General features: G+C 36.9%; 1 protein-coding gene across 1 annotated transcript in view; it reads left to right on the top strand.

The window, feature by feature from the left end:
• Nucleotides 1-211: 211 nt before the first annotated feature.
• RFTN2 (raftlin family member 2) overlaps nt 212-25848 on the top strand; it is a 30296-nt gene continuing 4659 nt past the window's right edge. Inside the window, exons 1-9 of the mRNA XM_066322575.1 lie at nt 212-586; nt 976-1180; nt 6079-6262; nt 7527-7638; nt 9620-9932; nt 12842-13042; nt 15335-15456; nt 16551-16654; nt 22183-22261. Of these exons, the coding sequence (XP_066178672.1) occupies nt 1042-1180; nt 6079-6262; nt 7527-7638; nt 9620-9932; nt 12842-13042; nt 15335-15456; nt 16551-16654; nt 22183-22261 (1254 nt within the window). The 5' untranslated portion in view covers nt 212-586; nt 976-1041. The remainder of the gene's footprint in view (nt 587-975; nt 1181-6078; nt 6263-7526; nt 7639-9619; nt 9933-12841; nt 13043-15334; nt 15457-16550; nt 16655-22182; nt 22262-25848) is intronic.

Genomic DNA, 25848 nt, shown 5'->3' with positions numbered 1-25848 from the left:
GTTTTTAGACCCTGAAGAAAAGTTTACATAGAAAGCAGTGTTGAAAGTCTGTGGCTGTACCAACTAAGGTGAGTTTAACAGAGGAGAAAAGGATTCTGTTTTTTTAATACCCAGGAGTAATGGGAAACAAAGTTTTGTAACTTTATTCATATATAGTGTTGAAAAAGTCTTTCCCATGTGAAGTGAGGAATGTTTCAGTGTAATATTTTTTTTGGTGTTTTGCAAAACCAGTTACATGAGCAAATTTTCATGATGAAGATTCTTATTGATTTTTCTGGACAAGGAATTACTACCAATTTTTACACTGTTAACACTGTGTTCATGTTTGTGTTTTTTTTCCTCTGGAAGAAAGTCCCTTTAGAAAGGAAATAGGAGCCAACTCTGAAATCTAAAATAAGGACTAAACAGCTTTTCATTTGCCTTTCTACCCTTTGAGATGCCAGAAGCAATTTCCTCTTGAAGCTGACTTCCTTTCTGGAAGTGATTTTCGTCTCCAACCATGTTGAGGCTCTTTTCTCATTCTTTCATTCTGACTAACTTGCTTTTTTCCTGTCTGACTTTCTGCTGCAGTTGGGAACTTCTGGAGGTAAGTAATGACAGACAAGTTTCTCTCTAACTTTCTTTTTCAGTTCTTCTTCCCCCTTTGCCCCCCCTCACCCGGTCAGTCTAGAAGGACAAACAAAGCACTATTGGTGTCCTCTGCAAGAGAGCACTGATAGGGGCTGGCTGTAAATTGACGTGGCATGGAAAATCTCTGCTAGTTTGGAGCAGCTCTAACGTTGCTGCGAAATCAAGCCTACTCCTAACCAAGTTTGTAGCTTGAAATCAGCACGAGCTTACTGCTTCTATATTAAAAATGAATGGAAAGTACCTTTGCTCTTTGGTCTGGGAACTGGACTTTTTCTCTGTTTGGATTTACAGCTAATAAAAAAAAAATCAAGGGGAGTTATTTGGTTCCTTTTTTTTCCCCCGTAGTAAGAGCGACACATCTTGCTGCTCCCCCCACCTTTTCCTGCGACTTAATCATTTGCAGATCTTGCCATGGGGTGCGGACTGAGAAAGCTGGAAGACCCAGATGATAGCAGCCCTGGAAAAATCTTTTCTACACTGAAGAGACCACAAGTTGAAACAAAGACAGATTCTGCTTATGAATATGTATTGCTGGATTTTACGTTAGAAGGTACTTTTTTTATGCTATATCTTTACTATTTTAAAATAAGAAGGAACAGGATTTAACTTAGTTTTGTCTTGTTTGACTTACAGTAAATCTTAGGCACTTTTATCAAAGCTAGCCAAAATGTAAGACTTTTATTTTGAAACACAAATCATGACGAAGGTTCTTACTTGTATAAAATTACAATGGAAACTGCTGAAGTATTTTTAACAACCAAACCCTCTGAATTATACAACTGTCCTCGTTAAGGAAGCTGGCTAAAAACTGTTAAGAGATTTTTCCTAGTTTCCTGTGAGTCAGATACTGCCATCCATACTCGCTTTGAATAATGGTTGTTTGAATTCAGTGTGACGGTTCAGAAAATACACTGTGCCTGAGCCTCAATTGAATAACAATTTTTTAAATGCACTCCACTTCCGAAAACAGGCTGTCATTGTCCTTGTTACTTTATGCAGAAGTAAGTCTGTTCCTTACTTGTATATCAGGAGTAACTTCCCCTCTTGCGCCCACCGCAGTCTCTTAGTAGATGTTTCTGTAAGAGTCTGAGTTTCATCTTACTTTTTTTCCAAATGCTTTACTTGTAGTTGTTGAACAGTCTTTTGCAATCGTGACTGAAATGAAACAAAATCTGTATGCATAGCTAGAGGCAGACAGTGCTCTGTGGGATACTTCCTTCCCGAGGGTGTCCCATCTCTTAACAGAGCGACTCCCTGTTCCACAAAGTTGAAAACATAAACAAGCCCAGATGGCTGCCCTCAGAGAACAGACAGCTCAGTTTTACAGTCACTTTATAGTAACTTGCATTTTGTAACAACCCAATCTACTGGAAATGCTTAATATCGGGGATTTGAAGTAAATGCTGTTACTAGAAGGGTTGGATCAAGGGAAACAGTGTAAGTGCAGGTCTTACTGCAATCGGAGAAACTTTTTCATAAACAAAACTTGGCTTCTGATTTGTTTTAACTCTAGTAATATTTTTATTTAAAATACAGGAGTCTTTTCATTAAAAATTGCAAGATACTAATAGAAGATATATTCTGCTAGGTTATAGTACTGGAAATCTAACTGTGTTCTGTTTATTTACACAAAGTTTCTCACTGGCTTTTTCCTTTCGAAGAAAACTCTTGAGTAAGTAGTAGTAAGATGTTGAAAATACAAGCTGGGCTGCCTGATGCAAACATGGATTACCTACTAATCTATTGATACAGAAAGGATAATTTTTTTGGAAACTGAAGAGCATTTGGTGTTCTTAAATAGCTTCTGTTCCAGATAGTTTTGCTGTGTTTTCACGTTACAGTTTATAGTAGTGTTGTATAAATCACTTGTTGTAAATGTAGTTGTGACTTTTTAAGTAAAAGCCCATCAAACAAGTGCAATTAAAGGTATATCTCTGTTTTAATAATCTAGCAGTACAGCGGAAAAGATTAATTTTCTGTTATTTTGTCTGATAATCAGAATTGCTTCACTTCAGTGGAATTATGAATATTAAATAATTAAATAACTGAGATCAGTTTCAGATAATTGCCTCACTCTTTCTCATTGGAAGTAAGGGGATTTGTAATCACAGGTATCTTTCTGTTGGATGGTTCTAGCTATGTGTGTACATAACCTTAAATTTTTTTTTTTTGAAGTCTCTATTTTTTAGAGCTAAGATGAATTCAGAAAAAAAACCCCCATAATGTGTATATATACTGTCTTGGAGGCATTTTTCAATTCAGAGTGTTTCTGAAATGGAGGAATGGCTCCAGCACTGTGAAGAATAGCTTTAGCTTGTTTCTTTTTTCCTTATACTTCAGATAGCTTGCTCAGTAGTAACAATGTACTTGTTGCTATTTGAGTACCCTTTGGCTAAATGAAACTAAGTGAGAGCCCCTTATCACTCCAGAGCAAAGTTTTTGCTCTGCTGGAAGTTGTGTGTTTATGGCACTCATTCTGCTTTGCCTCCTTCCGGAGCAAAGTCTTCCCCTGCATAGGAGATTTCTGTGTACCCAGGTGATTTCTTGCCGCTGGATCTTGCACCAAGTAAAACAGAAAAATCTGCACTTATTAGTATTTTAAGATCTTACAGTAAACCATATTCTGCATCAAGACAAAAGTATAGCAAGTATAAATGTGTTACTTCAATTCAATATGCCTTATTCTGTGCTTTAGCAGGTATATGCAATGTGAAGTTGAAATGAGCCTGCTGGGGAAACTTTGAGCAGTCCCTGATCTCTCCCAGGCCATGATGCAGATTAGGTCAACCATGCTGTAGTCTGAATTTGCTGGCTGGAGTCCCTGTGCATCTTAACTAGTTATTAGCTGTGCACTGAACCGTGGCTTCTCCCTTCCTGGTCCCCAAAATGCTCCCATCCCTACTGTAAAGATTAGCTTTGAGTTCCATGGAGGATGTTGCCTATCAGGGGAATCCCAAACAAGAAAGTTACAGCCAATCTTTTATTTTGTTAGAACGGAATAGTACAAAAAAAAGGGAACAGTGGGCTCTAAAGTGTAATTTTAAATGCTAGTCATTGACTCTAAATTCCAAGGTCTCAGTCATGAGGCATATCTCCATCACACAAACAGCTGCTATTTTTTGAGAACAGTTTAACAGAAAGTAGGGATAGTTTATATATTTCTACTGAGCAGAATGCTTATGCTTTATCCACTACCCTCCTATTAGGAAAAGAAGAAATACTGATGCAGCCTACTAAGATGACATGCTGTCACATTCTTGTCACTCTGAATACCAGTATGAATATGTATGAAATAGCTGTTTTGTCATCCTCTTCAGTATCCTGCATCTGAGGCTTACTATGCAACTAGAAAGTTATCTGGAGTTGTTATTGCTAGTGTATTTTGACTACCTGTTGAGAGCACATCAGGAAGGAAATTTTTTTTATGAAACAGGGTTTAAGACATTTATAAAATCAGGGAAGTGATGATCCTATTCCATCATTGCTGCTTTTTTGGCCTGTGGGTTATGAAGCAGTTATTTCTCAATACATATGTCTCTCAGTTTTACAATGAGTGGAATCATGGGATGAAGATGTTGCCAATGACAAAATATCATCTGTTTACAAAAGGGGAACTGTGATACGTTGTCTGCTTAAAGAAAAAGTGCAACAGCCCTGTCCTTATGACTGAGAACGACTGACAGTTTGGTTTAATGGGTTGAATTTACTGGTTATCAGCAATAAACCATCAATGTCTATGTTGGTGATAATTGTTGTAGTGTCTTTCCCATGGTATAAATTATTCTGGTTCCTCTTGATGGCTTTACTGTTAAGACTCTTACAGTGACAAGCAAAGTAGGCCACCATTCCTTTGTCCCATTAGTAGAAATTGGTGTTAAAAGCATTTGAATGTTGTTGAAATACTAGTTTCTGATAGTTTGTGGGGTTTTGTGGTCTTTTTTTAAAGCCCTCCGTAAGTGTATGTATGTTAATGTTATCTTCATTTTATAGTGGGAAAGCAGTATAGAGAGGCTCTTCAGAACACTACTCATGAATGAGCAGAACTCTAATTCAGTTTATTAGAATAAAATATTTGTGCAAATGGAGGAGTCATATCTCTGGTTTGTGATAGTTTAAAACAGTAGCATAGCCAAACATTGTGACTTGCTGTGTCTTAGGTCCTTAAATTCCTTGCTCTTGCCAGCCTGCACTGTAATGCAGATAGACAGGAGAAGATAGGAACAAGAAATTAACTCAACAAAGTGATGAGAGATTTGCATAATTGCATTTATTTTATACATTCTTTAAATTACGGAATCAAAGGAGAGTTAGCGTATTTAATTCTTTTCAGTTGTAGGGTTTGAAAGAGAATGTTCAGGGCAACACATTAAATTGTTTGTATCTTGGAAAAAGCATTGCGAGGTCACTTAGTTTTGATGGAGGCATCCTTTGCACAGAAAGTTGTGCAAAGAGGGACCCATCAGAATCTAGACAAGTAGGCTGCTTGGAGCAGGGTGGAGCAGCACCAATAGACCAGCAGATTTCCAGCCAGGCTGTTTTGTTATTAGAGCTCCTAAGTGCCAAAGATGAAAGCTTTGGCAAATCTGTGGTGGCATAATTACTCTTCTGCTGCTGTTTGTGTATGAGTATTGATTTCCTGCTTTGAGAGCATCTAGAGTTCGAGCTATACTTGAGAGAAACAGGAATTACTGACCCATCAGACTGACTGTAGCAGAATATGTCATCTGTTACCAGTGTGAAATCTTCCTTTTCTCTCTGCAAAAGCTGTGAACTGTTCAAAAAAGGTTTTCCAAGAAGTTTTTCCTTAATCTCTGTAGTTTTCCCTAACAATAATGTGTTATCCAGGTGCTGCCTATTGATGCAGAATGCCTGCACATGCTGAGAGGGACCCTCCTTAGAAATCAGTGACAGCACAAAGTTACTTAGGTGATGTGTAAGTCTGTTGAAAAAAGGAACTTGGACAACCAAAATGTCAACTGATACTCCACAGATCACTTCTAAGGGAAAAAAAAAAAAAAGGAAACAAATCCAATGTCATATACTTAAATTTGTTATGTGGGATTTTACTCAAAACTAGAGTCGAGGGATACTGCATCAGTATGTTTAAGGCTTTGGCTAGACAAATAGTTGCTTTGTTGTGTTCAGCTCTATTATGTGTTTACATGTTAACACAGCTTTTAAATCAGCTTGGCAGACCTTGATCAAACAGAAAATGGTGCCAAGTATGTTAAAAATAGATCATATTAAGTTGTAAAAATAGGTACTTCAAGTAGTTGAATAGTGTTGAATCATCTGTGAATTTGCTTTTTCTTGTATAAATAGAACTGTAGTTTTTAAGTAGATGCCTGGGGATAGGTTTAGTGTGGTTTGCATAAAAGGAACTCACCCAAAATGTTCATAGACATACACAGTATCATGTGCTTCTCTTCTGCTTTCAATGCTTTTTAGCTTCCTCAAATCCAGAAGTTATCAAGATCAGTTCTGTGTTGGATATAGCATCTCAGGTGGAAGAATATTACAGCAAGGGCTATGTTGTGGGAGCTGTTCATCCCATCATGCTGCCAATTGGACGGAGAAGGACTTTCCCTGCAAGTCACATGTATCGAGTGGTGCTCTCACGATTAAAACTGAGGTAACAAGTGAGATAACTTCAACACAATGATCCTTTACTGAAGCCATTTGTAAGTGGACTGCTCAGTGTTTATAACTTATCAATTTGAAATGAGCGCCTCAGATTAGTCGGTTAGTAATGTCTTTAATTAATGCTAAGCACATAACAGGGTGATGTTTCCTTTGCCTCAGTAGATATCCTAACACAAATCCAAAGTGTAAATTCGTCTGCAAACAAGGTGAATGCTGTTCCTGTGGGGAAAAGGTTGAGTAAGAAAGCAAAATGCTTGCCCTGGAGCTGAGGCTTCCAAGAGCTGACACTGCCAGCACACAGCTCCCACGAGATATCCCTGTAGATGTGGTGTCCTTTCGAAGTTGTTGTTTGAACCTTCAGGCCCTTGAATGGGTGAAGGATAAGACTTTGTAGCCTATGTGTGAAATTAGTGTAGATTCCAGTTTTCTTCCCAGGTGCCATATGTACCAAGGCTGGTTTTGCTGTAGGCAAATACATTCTCCAACTACTGTTTGGAAAGTAAACTTTTATATTTGAATGTGTCTAACTGATGCTCTATTCTAAATGAAATTATTATACAAAGGAAGCATCAAATAAAATCCCATTATGTTATTGGCATACACTAAATATTGTCTGACTAACACAATTGGCTTTAGATGAAACCTAAGTACAATTCTGTAACTTTAAACAGAAGTTAGAGTTTGTCAGCTTAAATATGAGAGATTTAAACACTATTTATACCTCAGTACATGTTTTTGTGTTGTATTCCTAGTATTTGTCTACACTGTTTCATTTAACAGCTGCAGCTCTGCTTTAGTTAGAAAACTAAGCAGCAGGATGTTAACAGTGTAAAAGGACCATTTCTATTCATGGTGTGTTTTCTACGAAACTGAACCTGCTTTGTGCTTACTAAATTTATAGTTTAAATTTCTGTGGTTTGCATTGTCAGAGATTTTTGCATTTATTTATTTATTACAAAGGCAGGGCTGTTTGTCAGTAAAGCTCAGTTTCCAAAATAGCTCTCTACATGGTCTTCAGATGAAATTCCTGTTAAATATTAATATTCTTATCCTGGCATTGAAACACATAGTACCTGCCACTTTGTGTAAGAAACAGAACAAAACACCAAAACCCACGGAGTCCTAAAAAGTACGAAGAAGCATTGTCAGGATTTCATTCATAACTATTCCAAAAGAAAAGAATTCTGTATGCAAGCATTTGCTCAAGTTAGCAGCAAACTCCTGACAAAGACTGCTTTCTTTCTGTGTTCTAGCCAGAAGCACGCAGCACCCAGAGGACAAAGGCACCCCAGGCTGGTGATTGAGGAATGTCCTTTAACATATGAAACACTGACAAATGAAGTAGTGAAAGAACTGCTAGAAAAGGTAATGGAGTTTTTTTCCAACTTCTATTCAGATTTTTATTTTTATCATACATGTAAGTTACATTTAGTGGTGGTGGTTTTAGTTTCGTGTTTATTTTATAGAAGCTACAAAACTTTTCTCAAAGTGAGAAAAGTGATACTTTTTGTAATGTAGGACTAAGAATCCCTGTAAAGCTTTGGAAGTCTTCACTGAAAGCAGGATCAGGCCCAAGCTTGGTCACTCTTTATAAGATACTTGTATGATCTATGACATTTTATGGTTTTTCTGAGTTAAGTACCTAAGAAGAATTTTTCTTTTCATTCTTCAACAACAACAACAGCAACAAAAAAAAAAAAACAAAACAAAACAAAACAAAAAAAAAAAAAAAAAAAAACCACATGTATAGGTACTATAATAAGTATTTATTTGGCACAACTTTTGAAAACATTGTATAGTTACAGTATACTTCTACTGGAGTGCAAGTTATAGTTCTGGTTCTTTCTGTGTTTAACTTCCTCTGCAAAATTGAAGACTTACTGAAACAGGAAGCTATTGTTATTACAAGAGTTAGTGATATCTTTTGCATTAGTTGCCAAGGAAGGTAGTAGAAGAAAAAGCATATTGGAAATCTTTTCAAATTTCAGAGATCATTAGAGTTGTTTATATTTTCTAAATGGCTTGTTTTGACTTTGACAGGTGTTTCAAGTTTAAAATGTGATTACATTATGCATTTATAATATGTATATATATACCTATTTTAGATTGGTGTTGTAGTCTAACAGACAAAGATTAGAAGGAAAAACACACTTGAAATGAGCTGTGATGGAGTCTTGGAAGCATGTCTGGTACAGAAGTAGTGTGTGAGAATAATTTGATTTAAAATGCTCTCCGTTTTAAAAAGACAGAGCCATTAATCCAGTCAAGTCTTGGTACTTTTTTTAAGATCTGAGACAGTAAGATTTTGTGGTGTTTCAGAAAAAAGATTATCATATTGTCTATTTTTCTGTTGCTTGTTAAATTTAAAATTATTTTGGTTGTCCTTGAAGCAGCAGCTCTGTATATATAACCACAGTGATTGGCACATTGTATCACTGCTGTACATAAATAATGGCAGTAGATAGACTGAAGTGTCACTATCATGATACTAAAAAGGGATTGCAGTACCATCCCTTGTTTGATTTTTGCTCACTTGGGGGATTAATAGTTTACATGAATAAGCTGAATAAAGATCCTTTCCCCTCTGCCCTCATTTAATCCAGTACTTCCTATGTAATGTCTTTTTTCTGAGCTGAATTGCCTGTATGTACCTATGAAGACTTCACAGGGGAGCTTGTAGTACAGGATGTCAGTGGGGTCACCTTCCTAAATGGCAGCACTCCTTAAACCAGGGAAAGAAAGCACCTCCAAGAACTGACACATCCCACAGGTGACACAGATGTTACAGTTGTGTATTGAGACTTCAGTGCAGAGAAGACATCACTGGCTGAAATAAGAGGACTTCCATTTACCTGTAGCTCCCTCTTCTCTCTGCTCCTCCACTGTCCTCAGTAATAACAAAGCTGAGTAGCCTCCAAGGAAACCAGGTAGTCATGGCTCATGGCAGAGATACTTCTGTGGTATTGGAGGTCAGTATTTTTAGTATGACTGGTGTCACAGATTTACAGAAATACTATTTATTGCTCTACTATACTTCTTGTCAATGCAACACAGTAGCTAAAATACTTTGGGTTTGTTCTAAATTAAGGATTTTGTATACTTTGAAGTCAGTACCACTGCTGGCCACCTTTCTTGGCCTGAGTCCAAAGACATGCTGGAAAACTTCCATTTACTTTGAGCAGGGGCAGCATCACAGTCATGTCACCCTTCTGTAATACTGGGTTATGCCTTTGTGTCCTCATAAAGCAGTTTAGTAAAGTGGTTTGTGTATGTACAAGTTTTAAAGAAGAAAAAGGTCCATGCAATTCTAAAATGACTTTGCAGCTAAGTTTATGTTGTATTACAGGTTAATGAAGCTGCTAAAAGAGGAAAGAAGTTTGTGGGATTTGTAACACAACATTTTCCTCAGCCTAAAGCCTGTAATGGAACAAGCACAGATGGAGGTGCAGAGCTGGAATCAACGCTGGGCAGAAGAAATAGGGAACACAGAAGAGAAAACTTCGATGAAAACTATAAGAACTGGAATGAAGGGACACTGAGCGGTCACTCATCTGAGAGTGGGATGGAGGAGGAAATGCATGGAGAAAGCAGACTGTTAGAGGATTCAGATTTCCAGTTTGGAAAAGAAGTCAGCCCTTGTAAACCACGAAAAGGAGATGGTAATAAATGCAGAAGTCAAGTAGTTTATTGAGTTGTTGAGGTGTTGGAAAAAATAGAACAACATCATTTTCTGTTGTATCAAATACTGGGTTTGGAAATGCCTCTACAATATGTAAATGCATATATATGTTTCTAAAAGTTGCCAGTAAAAGAAGCAGGACTACTTACCTTCTGCTTTATGTGTGTAAGCTATGGTATTATATTTAAGGGATATTTCAGTTTTCATATAGACTATTTTAGATGTACTGTCAGAATTCTAGTTTGCAATTTAAAGAAAAAAAGAAAACCACAAACAACCCCCCCCAAATCACCCACAGTGTAATTGTGGCTTGAAATATCGTGCAAACAGAAAAGATTTTTGTTCAATATGCATACAACAAACATGTGGCAGTAAAAATCCTTCCTTTTAGAAGGATGCAATTGTTGCAAAATATTTTCTGCAATACATGTGTAGTTTTACTCAATATTAAATTATAAACACATACTGATTTCCAAGTATATGTTGTGATTCCAATTGTGCCTGTTTCAAGGCTGACAACAAAGAGAGCCCCTTCCAGCTAGAGCCATAATTCTACATGCTTCCAGGCAACTCGCATAAACGTACAGCAAATAAATCCGTTCATAATGGATTCTTTCTGGTTAATGTGCCTTCAAGAAGTGTCTTGAAAGAGATGACTGAAATTAATGCATTGACCATGAAATCGCAGACAATAATTGTTACAAAATGAATTTCTTGGAGAAAAATAAGCATTATAAGTATAGGAAGGAAAAGTGTAATTGAAAAAATGCTGGTGTTGTGATAGCCAACTTTGCTGTAGAAGAATGAGGTGCTTGGTGTAGTCTGTAAAAAATGGCCTGAAACATTGACTTCTGGTACTGAAACTCTAAGGCCTCTTGGCTGCAAAGTGGAGAAGGTAAAAAGGAGGAAGTAATCTAAGTCAGAGAAGTAATGCAATATTGTGTGGAAAGCAGGCAGCATGAAACTTTCATGTCAGGCTGCACTCCTGGATGAGCCAGATATGTTTTAATTGCTCTCAAAAGCAACCTTTTCACTTTCCTGTTAAAGCAGCCTCTCCAGTTTGTAGACTGGGAGAGTAATGACTCTAAACACAGAGATAATCAATGTCCCTCTTATTTTTAACACCTGAGTAAAAGTAGTTTTTCTACAAGTGTGCCTTTACAGCATAATCTGTTAAAGCTTAACTTTTCCTACAGCTTGCTGTATGTAGCAGAATAGAAGTCCTGTAAGGAAGCAGTGGAAAACTCTTGGTACTGTTCAGGAGCATTGTGCAGGCTGGTGTGACCAGGTAGATCAGCAGCTAGTGTATCCCCTACATGCAATCTTCTCAGGAAACTTCAAAAAGCTTTGGCAAGGATATACCAGGCTTCTCTACACTAGTCATATAGAAAATCAGTGGAGTTCATAAGATAAAGCTTCTGGGAACTTAAACACCTTTCTTGGTCTGTTTTATGTAGCCATCATTTTGAAAAATACTGATGTAAACTTTCCAAGGCAGTCTTACATGTGTGTAGGCATATACTGCTATGCCAGTGTGCCACTTCCACTTACCTCTGCTCAAAAGAGGAACAACTGTGTCCCAGTTATAGATTTGGGGATTTTAAGTATGGATTTTTACTGTTATGTTGCTTTTTGAACTATTCAATTATGACTATAATACATTATTTGCGTAATTTCTGGTAGATTTCTGGTAAATTTCTGGTAGATGTGAGGAATTGAATAGTTGTATTGGGAAACAGCTTTTTTTTTCCCTGAAGAGTAAGGGATCTCACTTCAATATATGGGAGAAGAAATAAAGGTTTGTCAGGATAAACACATCTATTCTGATGTAAGCACCTGTGAAAGTGATAAAACTGTATAAAGAGAGTCATCTCTTACTGGAATTTCAACATTTTGTTCTGAATTTGCCTTATTCTAGGCACCTGATGTCACCTGCAGTGGGTGTAATAACACTTCTCAAAGCATAGAGGGATTCTTCTAGATACTGATTCAGATTACTTAGGGTACAAATCTTATTGTGGAAGTTTCTCTGTTTCTGGGGCCTAGAGAGACTGGCTACTTAACTGGGGTCATCTAAGCAAATTGCTTTGTTTTGACAGTGAAAACTTTTACGTTTGCATGGATTTAGGCTGCCCAGCAGTATAAGGCAATCTGAGAATATTTCTGGGCAACTACTTTGTGTTACTTCTCTACACCAGTGACACACAAGTGTATTTGTAGAACACACTCACATAGTTAGGATTTCATAACTTGCACCAGTGATTTCCTAAAATCCTATGGATACAGTAGTTTTAAATGAGTGCTCATTTGTGACTGGAGTTGTTACAGCACTGTATTAATATACCTACACAGAAAACCTTTTTTGTTTTGAGGATGCATTGAGTTTTTGTTCTTAACTTGGACTGATTGTCAGTTACTATGGGAAGATCCCAGGAAGCAACTAATGGCAGTGGTACTTAGCTCAGAAAATAATGGGTGAAAGTCAGTATAAGGCATTCCTTATATTTGCAAACTTAGAAAATTGTCTATTATTTTATATAGTTGCAAATATTTGTAGCCAGAAGTTCCACAAGTGGCAGAAATTAAGGCTGTTTCTACTGGGTATTTTCTTAGTCCTTGTATGTTTTCCTTATGCAAACCCCAATTACCTGAAGAATGACAGCTCAGCTGTAATAAGTTCACATTTTCCTCATATCCCAGAGTGTACCTTCCCTCACTGAGTCTGAGGGAAGTCTTGAGTCTGTTTAGGTCTTAAGTAGAGCCACTTTAAATAACAATTATTAAAACTATTGCTTAGAATTAGGCAACTATGTTAAAATAGGAGATTAGTAATATTTCTAATTTTGGAGCACTGTGTTTGAGGTTCATTTTTCCTTTGTCTCTCCTTAGACAAGCTCTATACAGTCTTCAATGTTTTTGATGATGATTCGACCTGCTGGACCTACCATGAAGGTGTTTTGTCTATGAAAGTAACAAGAAAGGGGCCAGTTGTCAGTACACTGGAAGCAGACTGGCTAGAATTAACTACATTTTATTATAAACAAGGATTGGCCTTAGTTGATTCTTTTGTACACTGGGAAGCTTCTAAAGGTGAGTACTGTCCCAGGGTATCATGAAGCTTTTGCTTGTTTACATAGAACTATGTAACTTGAAAAAAAAATTATTATATTTTGCTTCTTGATGGGAAGATATTTATGTAAACATGTCCAGATAGATCTGTAACTGCCCAGAAAATAAATTACTCCCTTTTAGCCATCAGTTTCCAATAATTTATAATAGACTTAAGTAATTGAAATTTTTGCTTTGTTGTTTTATCAAATTGACAATTTCCAAAGCAGTAAACTAGAGTAGCTTTATAACAAAATCAATCTTTTGTGCTAGTTCTTCTGGTTTGGTTTTTGCTTGTCAAAAGACAATGGGATGAAAAGTGTTGAGAACTCAAACTCTGTTGCTGGTAAAATATGTAACTGAGAGATTTATTTCCATTTGAACTGGATTTGTCTGAAAACCAGAAGTTAAAACTGTGCACAAACAGTTGGTAGCTACTGTTGTACAATTACTTGGAAAAAAGTGAAGAAAATGGTAATACTCTAGTGTTAGAGGTACAGACCAAGACAAACTGACATGATTAATAAATTCCTGAACAATTAACTATTTTAACAAATGTTGTTTGATAGCAAACCTACACTTTGTACTTCGCTAAGGTGATGCTTTGGTTGCCTTGGTACCTGTCTTACTTGTACTCAGTTGCAAGTTGTTGATGTTCCTTTAGAATTAATTACTGCATTGTAAGCAAGCAAAATACAGGGTTGCAGTGGAGAAAAGTCTTGTTAAATGTTTGTTGAAAAAGTTTCAGTTGAACAGTTTTTTGCAATGCTCAGGATGATAAACAAGTGCAATAGATAATTAATAGTGTATTAAAGTGGCTTTCATCTGTCATTTGGTCTGCCTTTTACGCTGATGATGTGAAGAGGGTAAAGTTACTGTCAGTTTGAGTAGTTGTTATATTTACCATGCCTTATACTTTTTTCTGGTAATTTTGATTTAAAACAATATGGACTCCTCATCCCCTTTGCAAGGCTTGGATTATTAAAGGCTTTAAATTAAAAAAAAAAAAACCCTTCAAGATATAAGCTCTTTGCAAGTTAAATTATGATTCTTCAAAACCAAAAAACTAATGTTAATGTTAATGCTCAGTTTTCATTGCTCTCCGTGGTTTTGAGTGTGCATCACTGTGTTTCTGCAGCTCTGCAGTAAATTTAGTGACTCAGAGGCATGTAAGCTCATCAACGTAGATTTACTTCTGATGGAATTTGGCAGCTAGCCCCTCTCAAACTGCATATTTTGTGCACATGAACTAATGCCACAGTCTGTGGCAATCAGACTTTTTACTCTGAAACTATTATTCTTATTTATTTAAGTCAATTGAAGAACAAAATTTCCTTCAGTGAAGGAGAGGTGAGAATTCAGAGTTGTAGTTTTCACTGTGGAGTTTCTTCAGAGCTGGAAAAGAACTCTCTGGATGGAGATCTGTTACAGTTCACTGAAGGGTGGTTTTGGCAGCTGTTGAAATTAATCTTTGCAGCTGTTGTCCAACAACAGTTTTACAGTCTTCCCATTCCCCACAGGGAGAGCTGTCTGCCCTTCTCTGCATGAATAACTCTGTCTTTAATACCCAGGTAATAACGTACCTCATCCACTATTGGATGGGATTTAATGCTGATATTCTGAGGATTACATAATTTTGCTGTAGCAATATAGTTTAAGTCAGTTGTCAATCTCCACAAAAGGCTCCTCAAAGGCTGTTGGGAGAGGCAAAAGCAGAAGATGAACCAGTATTTATGTACAGCCTTAGTTTGGGCCAAACGGATGCTACCAGGCTTTGACATGTGAGTCAGGGAGTTGTGCTCTGAAACTTCCTTCCCATCAGGAATCCTCCTACAATTACTTGTTTCAGGCACTTCCTGTGGCCGTTTATGTGTTTAAGTAGCTGTAGTTGAGTTTGATACTTCATGGTTCACTCATTTTTGTGCTCTCTCCCAGCACACCAAAAGCCACATGTCTTGTCAGGAGAACAATATTGAAGTTGAGAAGGGTTGTGCCAATCCTCTGCAATGGATATGTTGAATACAGGAAACTGGAATGCATACTGGAGTATGGAAGGAGTTCATGCTTTTGAGAAAGTAGTTCTAAGTTCACTTTGTATAGAAAAAAAGGGATTTTAATAGTAAGTTGACTTGATGCTCCATGAATAACCACAAATTTGAGTTTGCTGAGTCATTTAATTTTATTTTAGAGGACTGTTTGGTGAGAAAGAAACATCTTGTGTTCATTTTGGTAATCTGTTAACCTAAAACATAATGCTTGTGTTTATGTTCACAGGGGACTATTTGCCCAAATCTTTGGAAGGATTATTTATCTATGAAGAAGAAGGTGCTGGGGTTCCAGGTTCTAACAGGAAAGGAAATGATGCAATAGTTGTTGAACAATGGACAGTCATTGAGGTAAATAGGTGATGATTTAGCAGTGCTATTTCCTACTTGTATTTTTCATTGTTTTTTTCCTTTAAGATGCTGGTACCAGTGTTCCATAAACATTTAGTATGGTTTCCTGAAGTCACCTGCCTAGGCTTAACTAAAGCCCCAAATGATAAAAATTAGATCAGATTTGTGGGCATTGGTAAATGTGTAAAAGAAATATGCCAGAGGAGTTCTGGTCTGACATTTGTAAATGTTCATACCAACACATACAATGTGTTGAGGTTTTTGTGTGTGTGTTTCAGACCAATTTAGGTGTAATTTCAGCAAGTGCAAGTCACATTGATAACGTGAATTATCTTTTTAAAAAGGGGGAGAAAATAGCTAGAACTAGAAAAACAAGAAAAAAGTGATACTGAATTAATTCAGTATGATATTCAGATATGTATTTTTATGAAAATTTTACTGCCAAATATTAAAGACTTGGGTTTCCTAATAAATTTACATCTACTGCTGTAGTATGTTACAGCAATAAAATTAGTTAAATTACTCTTTAGTAATATTCTAGTCTTTTAGGATTATTGGTATGAATGACATCTCAAAGCAGTTGTTGTTGGATTAAGGTCTTACTTTTGAAATATCCAATGATAAATAGATTTACCAACATGAAAAAAAATCAGCATGAAACTAAACACTTGTACATAAAAAAAAAAATGACCACCACCAAAAGACCCACCAAAACCTTAAGTATGTAGCTAAGAGAGATGTTTATTTTTCACATGTGGAGTAAAAAGTGTAAAGATGTCAATTGAGACACCTAATTATGATGCTTAAAAAGTTTTAGGCACTAATTTATCAAAGTGACAAGTTTAATGAGTGAGAGATGTGCTTTGAATGATGTCTTGATGAGTCAGTGCTCATACCTAATGTTAATAAATTCTGTTTTCCATGGATTTTGTAGCCTTGAACTTTTCAAGTTGTTTTCAGTTTGAAATAATCATCTTGATTTCATCTCAAAAGATGCCTCATTAAAAGTGAGAGGGGAGGTGTTGTAATTGTGTAGAAATGCAAATAAAACCTGTACAGAGTCTCTTTACTACTTTTTATAATTATTAATGTAGGGGTGTGAAATTAAAACAGATTATGGACCTCTACTGCACACGCTGGCTGAGTTTGGATGGCTCCTGACCTGTGTCCTGCCTACACCAATTGTACGACACGACAGGTACCCAAACTGTTGATTACAGCATTTCTGGTGTGTGTGTCTGAGAATTATCAAATAATCACTTGCATATGTTTATCTAAAAGGAAGAAAAATGCTGATGATATTAAATGTATGTAAAGCTTGAGATGTAAGTAGTGTTTTCCTGGAGTGGTTTGCCACATCTGCATAGGACTACTGATTTCAGTTAGTCTAATTCTAAATTTAAAGTACATTGTGTAAATCTAAATGTGAAAGATTTTATTTAGGAAACTTTTTATCACATACTCAGTCCACAGCAATGGGGTTACTCATGCTTCAACTAGAAACAAATGTTGAAATGTTTCACTAGTTTAGGACCTTGGTGAATGACTGATTTAGACTCATGTTGTCACAAGACATCGTGGAGTATTTGTTGCAAATTAGGGCAGAGAATCTGGTAATCCAACAAGTTATTGGGCTCTTTCTCTTCTCTGATGTAGACATTATGGTTCACCTCAAATATAGTACCAGACTACTGGATTTCAGGTGTATAGCTGTAATGTTTATTTAGAGCATTGATGGGACTCTTTTCTATATAATAAGAGCTAAATTACAGACCTGGATTCCTCATAAGGTTCCAGACTTCTGGGTTTTTTTCTTCAAATAACACCCCCTAAAAAGGTACTAGCTTGATACATCACAGTATCAAGCTAAAAAATGTCAAATGAAACACTAGACCAAGCATTCTTAATGCCTCTCTTCTATCATCATATTTATATGTTTTTAAGCTCTCCACCCATTAGATTAGGATTGCCAAGATTCAAAGCAAACAAGTGTACTGAGGCAGGGCTTCAGACTCATTAACAGTTGTGGAAAGAGTGGATGACTCAAGTAATCTTTGGATCCCAGATCTCACTGTGTTAAATCAAAACAGCGTGAAAAAGATGTGAATGAAAGATTCTCAGAAAGCTGCTGCGAGAAAGTGGAGTTCTGGTCAAGTGATTTGACATAATTAAATCAACTCACCCCATGTAAGAAGGAGGCTTTTGTGAACAGGAAATAGGTGTTGGGGTTTTTTGGCAGTGTTTTTTCTAATAGTCGATTTTAACCAACTGGTTAAATGCAAAGACAAAAGTAGTTGTGGTAAAATATGGCATGTTCTGTTGCTTATTTTTTTAAGGCACTCAGTTTTGCTTTCATCTGGAAGAAGCAGCAGTTTCCAGAATATTTAACAAATGGTTATCCTTTAATTTCTTCAATAATTTTGTAGTCTAAATGTATTAGCTTTGAACATGGTGACTTGTAGGCTGTATGAACTACTGGGCCTGGTTTTCATAAATAGCTGAAATATTGGCCAAATCTTACAGCTTTGAGAGCAAGTCTTCAGAATCTGGGTATAATCTTTGAAGAATGGGAGGGAGATTTTAGTAGTTGTGGTGTGTTCTGAGTCATAGGCTGAGAGAATATTTAACTTCCAACCTTTTGTGTCCCTCAAGCAATGTAACTGAACCCATCCCCACAGGGCTTGGACAGCAGGGTCAGGAATGTCCTGAGCAGCTGCTGAAGACACTCTGGGAGTGTCAGCCTGTGCTTGCAGCACATCAAATGGTGCTGGTTTGTACCTCAGAGATCACAGAGCAGTGGCAGGGCCAAATAAGAGGCAAAGTACTGTAAGAAAAAAAAAAATAAAATAAATGCAGTGCTGTAGGGGGCATTAAGAGATTGATTAGGCTGGAGCTGTTCCTTGAATTAGTGAGAATGTACCAGGAAGATATTTAGGTCTCAAATATGCTGTGTCCCAGATGTGAAACAACCAGAGCATTAATAGCAGTGCTCACGCTGAAGGGGTTGTGTCCTGGCCAAATCTGAAACTGGATTCATGCTGTATCCACACTAGAGTAACTCAGCCTAATAAAAACCATTTGTTTTCTGGTCTAAATGGCTGATCAGGAGTCTGTATGAATTATCTAATGCTTGTTATGCCACTGTAGCTTGTGAGTTACTCTTGGAAGGAATAGGATGAATCGTGTTTTGTGTGCCTGTAATATCTCATATGCAGCAATTCAATTTGCTTCAAAAAAAGGAAAAAAGTGTATGAACAAGAATTCCTAATTAGGGATTGAGAATTCGTGAGAATGAGAAAATGAATGTCTTCCTGTTCTGATAGGCTGAGTAGTGATTGATAACTACTATTTTTAGGCATTGATGTTGGTATTTAAAGAGGAGAAGAAATTCCTGGATGGTTACTGTGTGTCTGCTATGAAAGATGCCATTGCTGTGGTGGGTTATCCTAAGAATGCAAAAGTCTTAATAAAGAAGGACACTCTATGCTGCTCAACAGCTGGTTTTTTTCCCAGACTTGAAACTCTGACCTCAAAACCCAGCCTGAATATTAAGAGGCTTCAGAAACACTGGAAAAACAAAATAAGCAACGATTTGGCATGATGGGACAAAATGATGTTTTAGTTTTTAAATAGAACTTACACATAGTATTTAGAGAAAATTTTATCTATTATCCCCATTTTTACTCACTGTGGTACTTTTCTCTATTGTCTTCATTTTCTCCTACTTTATTGCAAAACTGTCCCTCATCTCAGATACTCATCTTTTGTATCTAGAAAAACTTGTAAGTTAGTGCTACTGCAGTTTTTAGTATGGTATTGCCATGAGTTTGTAGAAGTCCATACATGTTTGTGGTTGAAAATTAGAATTATTTTTAAGGCTTTTTAAAATTTTCATTGAATAGATCCTTTGAGCCAGGACTCTTAGTATCTCAAGCTGGTGTCTGTCTCAAAACTGAAAGTCTTGATGCTGTCTAGTTCCAAAGGAGTACTAAGTTTTATTTTTAGAAATGGAGAGGAAAAAACCCCAAAAACTGAATACATGTAATTGTGAAATAATTTCTTATTCTCTTTATTTTCAGAAAATCTCGTCTAACATCTATTCTGAGTGTTTTGTATATTAAATATTCATGCATTTCAAAAAAATGGATCTGTAAAAACCAGAGTCATTGGCAGTACTCCTGAGTTTGTAGCTTCATGGTTATTTTGGAGGACTTAAATATAGACGTGTAAGAGGACACAGTTTTCCCCATACAGCATAAGCAGACAAACAAATTGCTGGTGTTTCAACAAAAGAGTCTCTGTTGGTCTTCATCACTCCTAAAAGAAGAGACAGGGAAAAGGCTTCAGCAGCCTTACTCTGCAGTGATCTTTATTTCCCTTCACTGATTCCTGTAGTCCCTGAAAATGGGCAGGGCAGACTGTGGGAGATACAGTGCAAAAACAGTGACTCTATGGTTATTAATTTATCCTGGCTCACTACTTCATCTGTGTTTGCAAAATGCCCTGACTTATGAGGCAAAGAGGGAATGTAGAAATGAGAGGGAAACCATGGAACTTCCCTTGCTCTGAGCACTTTTTCTCATTTAAATTCTGTGGAAATCCCACTGTCGTTGAGTTCTTTGTGAATGAAGCTCATAGCAGCTTTGTCGTGTGTGGCATTTTAATAAGGTCAGACTTAGAAATTTGTTAATTTACTTCTTGTCTACTCACCATCGTGTCCTTTTGCTGTTCTACTAGAATTTGTACAAGCTGTAGCTTAATGTTTGGGTTTTTTTCTTTTCTCTGAAGGAATGCAGACACTGTTACAAAATAAGCCTTAGGCTCTTCCCCATGCCAGGGACTGTGCTCAGCCTTGTTGCTTGGAAGAGGCATTTTTGAATTGATCAAAAGAGACATAACTGAGGCACAGAGAAATACCTAGCCAAGTGGAATAAGGTTGCAGGATTACAGATTTCCTTGTAATGACATAAAATCTAAACACTTTTTCTTTTAATTAATGCAAATAGTAAGGTAGGGACTCTTGGAACAGGAAACCTTCTTAGGCTTAAGGAAATGAATGAATTTGTTCTGCATTTTTGTTTTTCCCACAAGCTGGAGTTTTAGTTCTCTATTCTCATCCAAGGGAGACATGCAAAGATATGCCATGACCTGAGTTTAGCTGGACTGAAAGGAAGATTGTGAGGGCCCAAACACAATCACAAATCCATCATCACTAACTGTTGATCTGAGTGTCTGTCTATGCAGAGAGTAGTACTGGTTTGTGTGCTTTCTTAGAGCTCACTTCCAGAAGCCTTACTAGGGCAGGCTGTTAAGCTCTTCTGAGCTTAACAGTTTTTTCTTGGAGCAAGTCCCTGAAGTTAAATACAAAATAACTTCTGGTTGTGAAACATGCATCAGTTACCTTAACTTCATATGTGTGGTGGTTAACCTTGTGACATATCCATATTGAAGTAAAAGCCTATGCTGGTTTAGTAGTTCTTTCTGTGACATTATGCATAATAAGTGTGTTTTACGATTGATAGAATAGGTGGAGTCATACATACTTCAAATTAACTCCCCATCTCTTTGGTGTTTCTATTTTGCTACTTACATTTAGTGCACTGTTAAATCTGTAGTCACCCTTTTGCCGAGCAATTTCAGTGTTTTGCCTTTATATGCTTAAAGACCTTCCTGAATACTGCCCAGAAGCAGCTGGGGGGAGAAGAGCTTATAAAAATGTAGTATCTGATATTTAGAAGAAAACAGGAAATTTAAAAATTTTCTTATTCTGGAGTTCTTGTCTTGAAATTGTTTCATTTTCGGTGAAACATGGAGTTGGGGTTTGTATTATATATCCTGTCAGTGTGGTGACCTGTATTTCTGGTGGGAAGGTGATGGAAATACATTAACACTTAAAGGAGATGTATTTATCACCACTGCTAAGGGGGTGTAATGCTTATGAAACATCATATCAGTAATACCTGGTCTGGAGACCAACTTCACGTGTCATGGGTATTTTTCTGCAAGTATTCCCTTTTGGTTAAAAAAAAAACCAACCCACACCCACACCTTTGTTTGTCTACACAACAGTATTAGCATCTGTCAAAGTTCCGGGATTGAAGTTGCTCTTTTTTCCCCCTTCTTTATTTTTCTTACTAAAATATTCTCCTGTCCTGCCTATGCCAATACCTCTCTCGTACAAAACACCTGGTGTCATTCATCTCATTCTTCATGTAAAGCTTATTAAAACTGAGCTGAAGCCCTTTGTCCATAGGTGGTGAGGCAGCAAGCTTATCCTTAGGTGACATTTTACAACTTTTATTTAGCAGTAAAGAATGTTAATTCCCAAGTTTCATAACACAAAGTAGTGAGAGATTCTCTGAAGCTATGGATCTATTAAGATTGGGCCTGGTTTTTGTGATATTAATATGTTGCTGTATATTTAACAGTGAAAATTAGGTTAAAAAACAAACTGTGAAAGCTTGCTTCACACATAAAACTGCAGTCATGGCAATACAAGTTAGTGGTCTGTCCATATTTTCATGTGTATCACCTGAACCCAGGTCTATGCTTCTGTTATTTCAAGAATATTGTTATAGAACCATTGGGGAATTAATAAACTAGATAATACTTGGTAGTCTGTCCTCTTTTCACTCATGGATTTACACCCCCCTTAAAGTTGACTTTGAATATGTTAGTGACAATTACTGCCTTTAAAACATGGAAACTATTTTCTTTAAATTTTAGTGAAGGAAATCTGGCCACAAAGCAAGTAATTTTTCTTCAGAGACCTGTTATGTGGAGTTCTGCTGTTCAGACACCAGAGGTAAGTAACATATTTGTGGTATTAATATTAAAAAATTAGTACTTCACATAATGGTAAGATACAGAAACTAACTAGACTTCAGAATTAACAAGGGGAAAAACATAGCAGAACAGGGTTTCCCCTCAAACAAGTTCAAGTTTGTGGATGTTTTTTGGAGATGGATCACATGTTGTTTTTTTTCTTCAGCTGTTATTTTTTAAACCATGGAGAAAAGCATAATGAATGCTGGTTTTTGCTAAGGAATTGCTCTTGTCTCAGGTGAATGAGGTTGCTAGCCTGTATTTCCTTGGAAGTCTTTAGGGAGTCTTAAAAGTTCTGATCAAAATCCTGCATCTCTTGTGCTTGAAACAGAAAACCATTTTGACCTTCAAAACCTCTACTTTGAAAATTTTAGAAGAAAGGAGTGTTAAGCTATACTGTAAGGAATATTGTAATCTGCAGGTTATCAGGGTGAAGGGCTGTTGTTGCATGAAAATGTGATAGAGATAGAGGCCTTAAAATTCCTGCAGCTGAACCTCAATTCCTTGTCTCTTTTGAGTGGCGTTCCCATAACAGTGGTTGTATCAAGTGCTTTGAGGATTAAGTGACTGCCAGTCTCCACATTCTGCTCAAAGTCAGTGTCACAGATCCTGCTGTGCCCAGAGAAGGGTTAACTCCTGGTGGGCTTTTCTTTGCCAGGTTGTTTGACATACTGTGATGGTTTCCATTTTTGGTTCTTTCTGGTTTTCAGTGGCTGGTCAGCCTTTCTCTATTCAACATGTCTTTCCTGTAACAATCTTAAGCAGTAAGGAAAGCTATGAATGTTTTCACTCATGTCCAGCAGCGGAGTGGTAACTTTATAAACTCATTCATGGCATATAATTATATAGCAGTGATATCTAGCTGCTTCTTTCTCTCTTTGTATGAATACTTCCATAAGTCTCTAAATTTCTTGCATTTCTATTTGATCTTTCTCTGTGATTTTTTACTGTGTGTTCAGTGTGTTGCCTTCATCTGTGTTTTCCTTTGTTTAGTGTTTCTAAAATACACTCTTCCTTTTTTTGTTCTTCTCCAGGCTTCTGCTTATCTCCAGCCTAACTTCCTTCTCACTGTGTCCCCTGATAATTAGTATTTCCATGCCTGGAAGAACTTGCCTTCAACATGCACAGTTCAGATCCTGTTTTATTGTTTTTGTCTCTGCCACTGTCTCAATTCCCAGCTAATTCTTGTACATGGTCATTTATTTCTTCATTTTCAGGATTGGAGCTTCTGCATTTTTTGCTCTTCAGTGTTCTGTGAAATCTCCTTTGCCAGTGTCTTAATCTCTCTCCATTCATACCCTCTTTTAAATTCTGCCAGTGGAATTTTTTCCCTAACCACCCTCTGTGTCAAAAGCACCTTCAGCTTTTGCCTTCAAAACCTTCTGACTTCTCTCACATGTCTGACTTTGTAGCCTTGGCTTTTTCCTAATACATTTCTGAGAGTATGTTTTGGACCACAATTTTTGATAGCAACAGTGTAAATATATAAAGCAATATTATGTCAGTTATAAAATAATGCTTTTCCTGAAGCTTTCCTACTTTAATACTCTGTATATAATAAGGCCATGAACTCCTGATATTTTTTTACCTTAAGGTAAGGCATAATGTTACTTCTAGCTATGTGTCTCTTAAAGGCAGCATAACTGTATGTCACAAGTTGGATTCTGCCAAGCAATGTAATAAAAACCAGTTTTGTAAAAACATTGAGTCTGAGGAACTGAGGAATCTTTGAGACAGGACTTAAATTAAAAATAGGAAGCATTGTACTCACTCTTGAAATTCTTTCACTCCATTGTGGGGTGATGTGCAGACTTGGGCTATACAAATAAAATGTGTTTTGTAGTTGTTGTTTTATTTTGTTGGAATGGGAAACGTTTGATTTAAGCATTAAACATACTCAAAGTAAACAAGAAATATCTGATTTGTGGCTATTTACATCAGGATTTCTGTGTTTGAAATCTGAACAAAATGTGCTTTTTCAGTACCAGTGAATGTTTTGCTTCTCTACCAGGAAATTTCACTATGCTGAGGTCATGTAGCTTGGGATAATCAGGTAACTGGGGCTGAAGCTGAAACATTTACCAGAGTTTTCCTTCTGTTTTGCCAACTACTTTGTTTTTCCCCATAATTTTAATCTATTTACTTCATTGCCTTTTTACCAAAATGTTAGCTTTGCATTGAGTACCTAGATTTCAGATGTAAAACAAGCTACTAAAATTTGAAAGCATTCTCTTTTGCTCTAGAAACTTCAATGTTTAGCGGGGTTAGGGTCTTTTATTTCAGTTGTTTTGTTTTTGTGGGTTTGTTTTGTTTTCTGTAACTTCTGTTTAAAATGTCCCATGGACACTGCTGACACAGCTGTACAACTTTACCAAAAATGCAAACATTTCTGTAAAAACATTTCATTCCAGTGATTGTATCTTGTTGGTCACATTTGTATGACATCACATTTGTACATGACATCACATTTTTATTTGTACTGTGTATCTGTTCACTGATGTTCATATTACATTAAAGCTGGTGTTAAAAAAAAATTTCACATCCACAGCTTAGGATGTTTTTGAAACACAGGAGTATTTCAGATACCTGAAGTTAAAAAAAGATTGCATCACAACTCATTATTATTTAAGCATAGACTTAGCATGTTCACAGCTCAGATACCTTAAGAAGAATGCTGCCAATAAGGCTCTTTCCTTACTGAAATAAGCAGCAGCTTCATCCAGGCCTTCTCATCACTTAACTATCAAGCCCTGGTCACATCACTTTCCAGTTCCCCACAGTGCAGCAGGGTCTGGCTGTGGAGGCAGCTGTGCTCCTTGGGCATGTCCAGCTGTTGGACCTCTGTGACTTCCGCTCTGAAAAATGGCAGCACATTGTATAGGGTGTTCTCTGTATTGAGAATAACTTGTTTTTGATTGTTGGATTGAATTTAGCATTTTGCCATTACTAAAGGAAGTTTTGCTTCAGTAAGAATTGAGGGGAACCCCCATTACTTGGTCTGTTAATCTCACAGGGTCTCTTTTCTGCGGATGGAATATATTATGTCCTCACAGCTCATCTCTCTGCCTTCTTATGTATTTGTAGGGTAGTGTGTTATGGCCTGGGTTATGATTTATGTGATAGTACAAAAGCTTCTCGGGTTCAAGGGCTGTACTGTCTCAGTGGACTTTGTTTGTCACGTACCATTTGCTTTTCTAAGAAAGGGTTCAGAGGATGAGATGCAAAATTGAACCATGCCGTGCTTGAGAGGGTTGTTATTTTCTTTTCCCTCCTTCTTGATTTTTCTTAGGCAGACTTTTCCATCCTCTTACTGTGGCATCCAGGCAAATTTTATTTCCTTCTGTTTCTCCTGAGGTAATGCTGTTTCCCTTTGTCTATTTTCCCAATGTGCCCTGTAACAGCTTTCCTAAATATGTTTCCTTTTGCCACACGGGCCATTGTTTTTACTATTTCAAAAGGATTTGAGAAAAAGCTTGGGGGGACACAAACTTGCCAAAGCATAGTAAAAGTCTGTGGGGTGTTTGTTTTTTTTTTAAGTGTCTGCACTGTGTCCTTCGTGCACTGAAG

Source organism: Sylvia atricapilla, chromosome 7, assembly GCF_009819655.1.
Source record: "Sylvia atricapilla isolate bSylAtr1 chromosome 7, bSylAtr1.pri, whole genome shotgun sequence".
Classification (NCBI taxonomy): domain Eukaryota; kingdom Metazoa; phylum Chordata; class Aves; order Passeriformes; family Sylviidae; genus Sylvia; species Sylvia atricapilla.
The sequence above is the reverse complement of the archived record's forward strand: the minus strand, read 5'-3'. Positions and strand labels throughout refer to the sequence as shown.